The sequence below is a fragment of the Anabas testudineus genome, chromosome 18, assembly GCF_900324465.2.
Source record: "Anabas testudineus chromosome 18, fAnaTes1.2, whole genome shotgun sequence".
In the NCBI taxonomy this organism is placed as follows: Eukaryota; Metazoa; Chordata; class Actinopteri; order Anabantiformes; family Anabantidae; genus Anabas; species Anabas testudineus.
In genome coordinates, this window is record NC_046627.1 from 20,318,570 (window position 1) to 20,330,028 (window position 11,459).

The window sequence follows — 11,459 nt, forward strand, 5'->3', positions numbered from 1 at the left end:
GTGCACTTTATGTCAACAACTGTGTTAAGTGCCTCCAGGTCCTATAATATGACATAAAACTCAACATTCATCGTAGTTTTCAGTACCTTCATCATAAAAGCTTCGAGCCAAAACAGGAAAATGGATCAGCACAACAAAATACACACAGGAAGGATGCTCATCAGTGAAATTTCTACGAGCGTTTGATTATGATTGATGAAATCCACCGATGGCAGCATTAAAAACGAAGATTGTTTTATACAGATTGATACACTTTTAGCAACAGTAAATGGGGAAAAACAAAAACGGATCATAAGAGGAATCACACCAATGAGCGTAGATGCATCAGCTACGAGGGAATGATTAACAGTTACCCACAGGTTTTAAATAAAGTTTGGTTTTCCCTACTTTTAATGATTGTAAACATACGTTGTTTTCAATATCTCTCTCACAGCATTGTTCAAAGATTAGTGAAACCATCTTAAAAACAAAAACAAAGAGGCAGAACTGGGCAAATGGTACCTGAAAGTAATGATTATAGTGTTTCATTAAAGTCTTCGTGGTTCTTTTTTTTTTTAATTCTTGATTATCATAACATCGACAAAAAATCAAAAAAGAAAAACACTGAGGAATTGATTTTGGCTCCAAGATTGATCACTAGAGGATCCGATGGAGATTTACTAAATACAGTACTGTGATGTGGTGCTTCATAACAGTTGGACTGAAACCTTGATGGACTGGAAGCTTAGTCTGAATGTCAGCAGATTTCAGTGACTGAGGTAATCCATTTTACATTTTAAATTCCCATTTCAGTATTTCCCTTCATCTTTCCTCTTCTTCCTCTGTCACCTAACTCTTTTTCCTTCTTTTCCAGTTTCCCCCATTGAGATTAGCAGTGTTTTTTTCCAAATGAGACCCTTTGTGTGTAAACAAAAAAAAAAAAAAACAACCAAATCATTGAGCACTATATACAAAGACGGAAATATCAAATAATTTAAAACTATATATATATATATATACATAAAAAACAAGAAGGCAAAACGTGAGGTTTAAATGGTTAGTGCTGTCGTTTTTGATCATTCCCAGACTGCTTGTGTTCGCTTCTTATCTTTTACAATTAAAATCTGTCTGTAGTGTGCATTCAATGGGTGGTTAGCGTCAGCTAATACGTCATGCTACTAGTGAAACATACAGAATGCAAAGTGCCTCTCTTTGAACTCAAACTGGACTACATTTAGCCTACGTAAGGTTGAGTGTCTGCACATGAGAGTGTACATCAAGGGAATGGACAGGTCACAATGTGAATATGATGCTTTGCTACGGTGCTAGGAGTCAAAAACATGAGGCGTTCAGGTGCAGACATTCCACTTTCTAGTAAGCAACATGCTGATAAATGTATCTAAATATTCTCTTTTCTGATCGATGGCAGCGGTTTGTACAGAGACGCAGCAGCAGTGACTGTGTCCTACAGGATGACATGTCATATGGTATATATGCTTTTTTTTTTTTTTAATTGTTCTTCAAAAAAATATGCTGCAGGTGCAAGTGTTTACTCTCTGCTTTGAGCTTTAGGTGTGTTTGTTTGACCAAACCAAGCTGCACACAGCCTCTCCTCGTCAGACCGCTCTGTGTCTCCGAGTCCCTCGTCCCTGTCTATCCAATCAGGGAGCTGCGTCTGGATATGTCCACGTTGCTGGCACTAAGTCCCCTGCAGTCTGACAGTCCAGAGTTGGTGTCCTAATTACAGAGCAAAGGTCAGTGCAAAGATTGGACATCACTGTGTTTATGTTTCCTCTGAATCAGTTTCACAATTAACATCTCAAGTTTTATTAGTTTATATTATTGTTAAGTTTAGGTGTGATCCTGAAACTGATACTCCAATACGCTAACTTTTATAATATATACCGTGTTATACACGTTTCACAAGATGTTATCAACCCCTGAGATGAGGCTGTGATGAATAAATATAAAGAATAATGACAAGAGTTGTACCTGTGTGGTCTCCTCAGTACTCTTGTTGAGGAAGTTGAGCGAGCTTGCCCTCTTCATTCTGAGCAGAAAAATACAATCATACAATAAAGTCAAACCATAAACTTATCTATATACTGTAGATAAAGAATACAACTATATATGAGGTGAGGTTATTTGCAAATTGAGTCTTGGCGACTTGACGTCTTTCTTACGTTGAAGGGTTTCACTAATCAACCAAGTGTCCTCAAATGTATCCTCCAGATTGGTTTCTCTTCAGACCTGACCTAAATAAGCTTGTTAGGTGCACAAAGGAGGGGCTGTGTGGTAGATATAACAATCACACCTTGCACAACCCCATTAAAATTGGAGATTTTTTATTGGATGTGTGAAGTGGTCTTGATTTCTAGAGACATGTTATGTCTAAGGACCCACCTCAATTTCTCTCGGTTTTCCACTTTTTTGAAAAAAGGTAGGAGGGTAGGCTTGTAAGAAATCTGACCACGCTGCCAGGTCTATATCAACTATGATAACAAAAAAAAAAACGACATTCATATAAACATAAAAGCTTCTTAAGAAAATTAGTTAGGTCTATTTAGTCTATTTAAACTTCTGAAAGTCTGAAAAAGCCAAAAAAACTAAAAATAAAGTCCAAAAAAGTCTTCACCTGGATTTAACTAAGCAAATAGGTAAGAACCTCCCATTTAATAATTCCTGCATGGATGATTATGTTTCAGCTGGTAACAAGTTATTTAACACAAGCACAAACTGATGCAGTGAGTAGCTTCTCATTTCTTAAACAACCATGTCTGAAGACACTTGCTGTGGTCGTGGAAAAGATGTTAATGTGTTTCAGAAGGGTCAAATTATTGACAAGAATCAAACAAAGAAAACATCTAAGGAGATTGATGAAACTACTAAAACTGGGTTAAGAACTGTGCAATGGAAGAAGGTCATGTGGTCTGAAGAGTTCAGATTTACCCTGTTCCAGAGTGACGAAGCATCAGGATAAGGTTATTTGTTGTTGCTGTTTTTGTTTTTTTTTCCTTCTATCACAATTAAATTCACAAAATCTCTGGATCTGATTACTTAGTGCTTCAACCAACATTGTTAATTTTATATATTTGGATTCTGAACTGTTCTGTTCCAGATAGACTTGAATATGTATTGTAGATTTTGGGAAAAAAGTGACTAGAAGTCACAGGAAAATTATCATTAGTTGCAGCATTGCATCAAACTCAACTGTGAGGTTACACCAACAAAAATCTTACCCTGGGTTACGTGGCTCTTGAGGTCCACTGCCCTGCAGCTTCTTCACCAACATCTCGCTGCTCCTTCTCAGAGCATCACGAATCTTCCCAAAGGAGCCGCTGCGACGCAGAGATCCATTACCATCCTGTAGAAAAAAAAAAACTCGACATTAAACATTAAATATGAAAGATATACTGCTGAAGGCCATCAGAGTAGAGATGCTTCTTTCTCGTGCTTTTAGTTTAATTAGCTGAGACTAAAGGAGTCATATTAAAGGACATTTCAACATTAGTTACATTTATCTGACTTTCACAGTTTTATGTGCAAGGTTATCTTGTCTTTGTGTCTTTAACACTGAAATAAATTAACATCTGTAAACGGACCCCGTTCCACTCGGCAGAGTCGTCGCCTTCATTTTCCCCCCGTTGTCCCCCTGGTCCGTTGATTCCTTCCCTGCTGTGTCGTCTGTCATTCCCTCCTGCTGCCCCATCCTTCAGGAGCTCCACCACCTTACTCTGGTTAATAGCATCGATACCCTGAGAGACACAAACAGAGAAGAACAAAGAATAAGAGTAATGAAGAGAACTGTAAAAATACAGCTTTTCCCACAATAGCAATCTTAAACTGTGAACACTCCTCAGCATCCTGACTGATCTTTAAATCAGTTTATGGGCTAATAAATCAGAGCTGGGACACCCATTGAACTAACCGGGCTTCTTAACTGAAGCAAACACTAGTGAAAAGAGCCCGGGTGACTAATCTAACAGCAGTAACTCAGCCAGTCACATGGTGTTTGTGGCACCTGTTTACGTGATTTGCTGGCGCACTCCTCCAATGTTTCTGCGGCCTCCAGTTTGCCCTGGCGACGGTACAAAGCTCCCAAGCTTTTCAGGGTTGTGTTCACTGTCGGGCTGCAAAAAATCCAGCAAGACTCATTTATTTCTTTTACACTCCATTATTAAAATGTGTGTAACCAGATTTCAACTCCATTCACTTTAAGTTAAACAAACTTCAATTAAGTTATATCATAACAATAAATAAACACAACTACTGAGTATCATAGTCTTAAAGTAACACATGACTTTACTGAGCCTGTTCCTGAAACTAAGTTTAATGTAGATGAGAGCAAACAATGAATATATTCCACAAAATGACTTTTGCTGTTACACTGATTAAAGAGAAAACGTTTCTTCTGACAAAATGGTGGATTTGTTCAACTGTATGTAACAATGCGATATTTGCAATATTAAAGGCGCTGATGGCACATAGACTTGATAAAATATTGATTTTATATAGTTTCAGAGTTTTAGTCTTTTTCATGTCATAATGCATTTAGTTGAAAATTGTATAGCTGTTGTTTTTTTTTGTTATCTGACTCACCTGTCCACCTTGCAGGCCTTGTACCAGCTCCCATACTCCACATATGGCCCAGAGTCCTTGCGCTTGCCCTGACAGATAAAAAGGAAGAAGACGGAGAGGAATATTAAATATGAGGCAGAGAGCAGAAGGAGCCAAGTATGAAACATTAGCCTGTTAAACACCCCATTAAAAAGGCCCCTGTTGTCATTTATATAGTCTGCTGCTCTCCATCACTCTTATTTTGCCAAACATACTGGGCTGTCTGCCAGACAATGTCATCAGTGGAAAAGGTCATCCTGAATAACTGACCTTGCTCTCCTCTCGCTCCTCTGCGTGCATCCAGATCGGCTTGTTGTCATCTGTAAAATGAGGACACCAGGAAAAAGCTATTTGATATTCAAAGCTAATAGGTGTGGATAACGTTAGAGCAGCAACATCATGCCAACAAATGAGAACAGTAATAGATGATTTGTCCAAAAAAATAATGAGGATCTCTGGACTGACCTAATTCTCAAAATAAAGCTTTTCTGTACATAAACACAAGTTACTCTATAAAAACATGTGGCTGCTTCTCTGCAGCAACAATCTCCTACCATGTGAGCACGTAAGGGCATGATAGGCTTAGTGGTGGCGGGAGGGACACATCAACATTAAGCCGCTTCACACGCTTTGATAGCACAAAATAATCCTGTGAGCTGCCGGGAGGGGGCGACAGGAGGGTGTGGTCAAATAAGAACCTGACTCCCATGACACAGCAAATGAACAGGTCGAGTTATACATTTTTATTATAGCATTCAAATCCTAAATCTGTCACAACATGAGATAATTCTCAACAGAGCCTGGATGCTTTAATACCCTCACTCTTCAGTATGACTCAGCCGTTTCACTGTTGGCTCTACTTACTGTTGACAGAGCCAAACTCCTTCTCGTGTGCCCTGGTCAGAATCTCTTTGTACAGAGCCTCAGCGTCTTTGTACTTCCCCTGCTTCAGGTAGCACGTAGCCTGTTTAGAAACATAGACAACCCATAGTTTATACGTCCAAACTGAGCAAAATTGCTCCATTTACATTAACTGTTTACAGATTGGAAAGAAATAACACCAATGAATCACAGAATAACACTATTAGCAAAGTGTGCCAGTTAAAAAGTCCTCACCAGATTATTTTTGGTCTTGGCCACATTGGGGTCATCAGCTCCCAGTTTGGACTCATAAATTTCCAAAGCTCGCGTGTAGTAGTACTCCACCTCATCGTACTTTCCCTGGTTCTGACACAGCAGGGCCAGGTTGTTCAGCTGCTTGGCTACATCTGGGTGGTACTTGCCCAGCACCTACAGAGAGCAGGAAAAAACATTTCTAACAATATAGGAACACATTTGTAGGAGAAATCCTATTCACAGAGGGTTACAGGTACACGACTGTATCTTTTGTTTAGGCAGAATGCCAAGAACACAATAACACAAAGAAAACTAAAATGTGTATAAAAACATGTAATATTTAATACATTGTACAGTTAAGAGTTGACAGGAGTGCCATTGCATACCTTCTCTCTGATCTCCAGTGCTCTCTTACAGAGGGGCTCGGCCTCCTTGTACTTGCCCCGCTTCCCATACAGCACAGCCAGGTTGTTGAGGGTTGCAGCCACAGCCGGGTGATCCTTTCCCAGTGTCTTTTCTCGGATGGCCAGGGCGTCATTTAGCAGGTGAGCTGCTTCTTTGTATTTGTTCTGATCTCTGAAGGAGGAAGCAAAACAACATCACTTTGTTTTGTTTGGTATCCTTCATAAATGAATCATGAAACACCTCAGTTCTACTCCCCACCTGTACACCAAGGCCAGGATGTTGAGCATGGTGGCTACATCCGGGTGGTCGTGCCCTGATGTCTTCTCCAGGTCCTCCAGGGCTTGTTTGCACAGTGGCACGGCCACCTCATACCTGCCCTGCGAGGCGTACTGGATCACCAAGTTGTGCAGCGTCCTGAGCCGGGCCGGGATCTCGTAGCCTCCCTGCTGAGCTGCCACCTCTCCACTGGGCTGCGCTGTAGCACATAAGGGAAGATAGAGGCTCATAACTAGAGTTCAGGTCAAAGTTGTTGCTAATTAACTTCCTGTAAACGGCATCATTTTGATTAATTAATAAGTGAGCTCTAATTTATGTAAACCACAGTTTACGCTGCAAACCGTAGATTTTCAGTTTATTTTAACATGATACGACTGAATGTGCAGTTGAAAACTTCAAAGGAGGATTTCTGTGTTTTCAGCCATCAATAATTGAAGAGACCGAGAAGCAAGTATTGCAGCTCTCACTGCTGGGTTAATGAGGGGGAAAGCTGAACAAGCTAAACACTGTAATGTGCTGCACACGCGACTCCTCTAATATCTGGAGTTGAAAATCCATTTAAAAGCCAAAGCTTCTATTTATGTAAATGTCCTGTACAGATTACATCACATTGAACTAAACTGCAAGACTAGAGAACAAATTCAGGCTTCAGAGCGGTAGAGGCTTCAACTTCTTTACTGTAAAAGGGACAAATGTTGAGTTCCAAGTGATGTTATTTTGAGCCTTCATGTATATTAATATGTATATATATTTATAAAAATAAATGATAAAAATAGTATTCTCTTGTGGGGCATTCCGGCTTCTGCAGTCTTACCCTGAAGATAAGTGAGTCAAAATAGGAAGGATTCAGTCTGGACTTTCCCTTGTATTTCATACGCACGGTAGCGACATGAATGTGTCCTTTGTAAACCTACAGTTAAACACAGGTCTGTGTAAAAGTGATATCTGACTTCTGAAAATGATCATGACTGTAAATAAAAACTATTACCAGATGGTAGCTTTAGAGAAACTCCCATTATGGACATTTTCATACACACTGTCAGATATCTACAGTCTTCTCCTTTACATTTCAATACCGTCTATGTTTCAATATAAAAGGGTGACTTTACTTAAATATATGTGTGATATTCACCATAAGACCTAGTTAATATGAAACATTTATACAGTGGGCACAAATTTTAATATTTTTGATATTAAAAATATTAAAATTGTACTGATACAGAATAAATGACAATGTAAATAATATTAATTGCAGCCCAAGACATTAAAACACACAAACACATATCAACAATCATCTCAGAAAATCCAGCTGAAGCCTGTGTGAGGTCTAATCCCTACTGCTGATGTCATACCTGGTCCCTGGTCATCATCGTTGGGAAACAAGTCATCCAGACTGTCCTTTGAAGAGTCTCCTCCTCCACTTCCACCGCCGCTGCCAGAGGTCTGGTTCTTCTCCTCTGAGGGTGACGCGTCATCATCAAACTTCTTAATCTGATTCATGAACTCCAGGTGCTTCTTCTCCTCCTCGAGCTGCGCAACGCACTGTTCACTGCGTTGCAGCTTTTGCTGCGTTCCTGCCAGCTCGTCCCGCAACCACTGGTTCTCCTGGCAGAGCCGACGCACCTGAGCGCGCAGCTTCTGCTTCTCTGACTCCACAGCGCTCAGGTGGCTGGATAGGGCAATAATTACCTGGGTACAAATTGGATACAAGTTTAAAAAATTAAACATATGTCCCTTTATTTAAACAAAGTTAGAGCTTGCTTGTCTGCTAACTTAACAACAAGCCATATAAAAAAAAACACTTATCTCACCTGAGCCTCACCCAAACCGAGCTCGATAGCCTCCAGGCTCTTGCGGAGCAGCCCAGACTTCTCCTGGGCGACAGGTGGCTGAGTGCAGTCCAGCAAAGAGTTGAGCAGCTGGGCATGTTCACCACGCAGCGTCTCAAGACCCTGCATGACAGCCTTGGTGTTGAGGACGATCTCATCCTGGCTCAGTCGCTCCAGAGCTTCTTCACGTGGATACACCATAGTGGACATTGCCTAGTTACATTCACACTGTGAGGACAGGACAAGAAACAGAGCACAAGGATAAGAAGAGGCTGGGAGATGTTTCTGCTGACAGCTGCTCCGTGTCACCACATCGTTTTATCTGTTAGTCTGTGATGTCAAAAACAAAGCAGGAGACAGGAGACAATATGAAGGTAAAATAAGGAGGGAAATACAGACAGGAAGAAGCAAGGAAATAAAATTAAGATGAAGATACTGTGTAAGAAAAAAAACAGTGGTGTTAAATTTCATTTCACAAATTCAACATGATGTTAAACATGATGAAAATGTGACTTAGCTTGTTTAAGTTGTACAGTTAGTTAAATATAAACTAAATATAAAGCCTCCAGGAAAACATTATCTAATTTTTTTGTGCTTTATGCATATCAGAGACACAGTGTCATTATCTACCTGGCACTAAATTAGAAATGCTTCATCGCTGTTCACTTGAACACAGTTTATGGCACAAAACACGTAACGGCAGCAATACATCCTTAATGAAGAGCATAAATTTGTAAACGCAGGCAGAATTAAGTGGGTGTTCCTAGGCATTTAGTCCAGTAAGTAAATACCAGTTCATATAATTACAGAGTGAACATACAGAATGCTGCATTAAAAAATAGAAAATAACATAGTTGGAGAATTTGTAAAATGTGTTCTGAACAAAATTTCAGCTTTTCCCCAGATCACCACACTCTTCATGTTTTCTATCCAATGTCAAAGAGGTCAGCTGCTAAACAACAGTTTCCTCTTTCATTTTTGCACATTTGCCTTATGTGTTTAAATCTGATGAAGTGTGTGTGCGTGTTTGTGTGGTGGCATAATAGATGTATAGTTAGAAACCATTCTGACGACTACAAAACGATCCCTCTGTGCTTAAACTTGAGAACCTCATGCAGCAGCTGCCAGTGACCTGATTTCACATCATCGCAGAGATATAATTAACACCTTATATCTATACATCTAGATATGCACACCAAACAATGCACAAATGCACAAGCGCTTCTTATGATAATGCAGAACAACTGAGTGTCAACCTATAAGTTTTAATTACTTGTAGATGGTGCCACTTGGGGCATCACAACTGTTTAGGTTTCATGCTAAAATAATGGATGTCAAAACTAGTCACTTTGAAGTCTGAGGGTCTAAATACTGAGCAGCAGCAGGACAGAGGCGCCAATTGTGCAACATCGTGACTTTCTGCCTTTTTCAGCCTTGATGGAGGAGGCGCACCTGTTCTCATGCGCCCTCCCTCTCCTCCCTCTCCCTGTCCTCCCTCTCCTCCCTCTCCCTGTTTGTGTCTGTCTCTCTCTCTCTCTCACTCACTCACTCATCCCCCTCAGCCCCCCTCCCATCCAGCTCATAACACTGACTGCAATGCACCAATATTCACGTTTCCTTTTCAAGTTCACCGGCTCCAAACGCAAAGAGTGAAGCTGCGAAACGTCAAAAAAAGCTCCGTGCAGAAGTCGGTGTCATCACTCATTCATGCGTATTTAATTGCACTATTTTTAGCCGCAAATAAATAAATGAGCCGGTGGATGGTCGAGGCCTGTGGCCGGGCAGAGGCAATGTTTGGCTTGGCAGCAGATCAACCAAGGTGACCGACAATGGAGAGCGGTGTTCAAACAGGACAAAGCTTCAGCCGATGATACAGTAATAAGTGGAAGTCAAGGAAAATGAATCCTGAAATGTCAGGATCACGACTGTAAACAGTGCAGGCCCAAGCCCAAAGGGGTTATACACTACACCGTGATGCACTAGTCGGATTTACACTGTTTATCATCTGCGCAGATGAACATACATCAGAGGACATGTTAAAAACCAAAGCAGGATGTTTCATAAGTAGCAACGCTAGCGACTGCAGATGACACATTAATGGACCACGCCGAGGATGCAACGTTTGAATTGACAGCCTACTAAAATGTACCAACGAAATCATCACTTAATCAAGTTTGAAATACATAACGTCAAGCTCACATATATATATATATATATATATATATATATATTGTTTATCCGCATTTTACCTTCATCGAAGTCAAGTGCGGTGCTTTCTGTCCCTCGAACAAAGCAGCAGGACAATGTTGTGATGCTCCAGACAGACAGCGGGAAGCACGCCAAAATAAAACTAACTGCTTCCGGGCGTGTTTTTCAAAGTAAACCGTCACTGTCGGTTACAGAGACACACAAAACAGGGAGATGCGCGCTGTCGAGATAGTGTAGATCAATGTGGATATATTTTTTTTAACCATTATATGAAATACGGTTATGCTATTCCTAAAATACGATTCAGTAGAACAATGGTTAGCATCGTATGCTTTCTCATTACATTAGCGTTAGCTTTATTTTGACGGGGGCTGAGTGTTCTACCGTTAGCTGAGCACCTGTCTCGGTCATGTTGCGCTTCTCACGTAATTTGTCCATTAAACACAAACCAGAAATAGCTCACACACCCCTGAGTTTAGTTTAATGCGATTACAACACATCTGAAGCTAATATAACTGAGCTAGTAACCGTCTTAGCGGGCTCCTAGCCAAGCGCTATCTATCTAATTCACCTTAACTTACCCAGCCTGTCACTTGCCAATGGCGGACAGCAGATAGGTTTCAAACGTGCACTGTTACTGACCAGTCATCCTCACACGAAGCGTATTGAGTAATTATAACGTGTTGTTATCGGACATGTGCCTCAAATCAAACACCGGGAGACGAAAATGGCTGTTCCTCCAGCATCCACAACCAAAGACGAAGTAAGACATCAAGATCATTCACCCTCCGGTGTTGTGCGCATGCGTTTGGCCGAAGTGCCGCTCCCAGACAGCGTCTGCTAAACTCAACATTACATCTTCTGCAGACTAACTAAAGGTTTTAAAGAGTCTTTAGCTCTTTTTTGGGGGTATAATTACAATTCTAACATTTTCCAGTCCAGATTATAACCAGAACGGATCCATCCTGCTGTACTGGACAGCTGAGTGTTTTGTAAATTTAATATAAAATGCGTCACACATCTGCAGTG

At 40.7% G+C, this 11,459-nt stretch overlaps 1 protein-coding gene across 2 annotated transcripts; it reads right to left on the reverse strand.

The window, feature by feature from the left end:
• Positions 1-533: 533 nt before the first annotated feature.
• Positions 534-11,196, reverse strand: klc2 (kinesin light chain 2). 2 transcript variants are annotated; one of them, XM_026353304.1, is made up of 14 exons: positions 11,012-11,196; positions 8,205-8,450; positions 7,746-8,082; positions 6,376-6,592; positions 6,099-6,288; positions 5,713-5,886; positions 5,461-5,560; positions 4,867-4,916; positions 4,579-4,646; positions 4,001-4,109; positions 3,582-3,734; positions 3,219-3,343; positions 1,972-2,029; positions 534-1,716 (listed from the first exon to the last, which is right to left on the reverse strand). In XM_026353304.1, the coding sequence occupies exons 2-14, from the start codon at positions 8,430-8,432 to the stop codon at positions 1,633-1,635; spliced, it is 1,893 nt and encodes a 630-aa protein (XP_026209089.1). In that variant the 5' UTR covers positions 8,433-8,450; positions 11,012-11,196; the 3' UTR covers positions 534-1,632. The 2 variants fall into 2 exon arrangements, with proteins under 2 accessions (XP_026209089.1, XP_026209090.1); XM_026353305.1 differs by lacking the exon at positions 11,012-11,196 and adding an exon at positions 10,472-10,633.
• Between the last annotated feature and the right edge of the window lie 263 nt (positions 11,197-11,459).

Bases quoted from the DNA above. Each gene is read 5' to 3' on its own strand.
- klc2 (XM_026353304.1), bottom strand. From the start codon at position 8,432: ATGTCCACTATGGTGTATCCACGTGAAGAAGCTCTGGAGCGACTGAGC. The intron at 8,083-8,204 runs GTGAGATAAGTG...ATTTGTACCCAG, and splicing joins TCGGTTTGGGTGAGGCTCAG to GTAATTATTGCCCTATCCAG. The intron at 4,647-4,866 runs GTCAGTTATTCA...TTTATCTGTCAG, and splicing joins AGGAGCGAGAGGAGAGCAAG to GGCAAGCGCAAGGACTCTGG.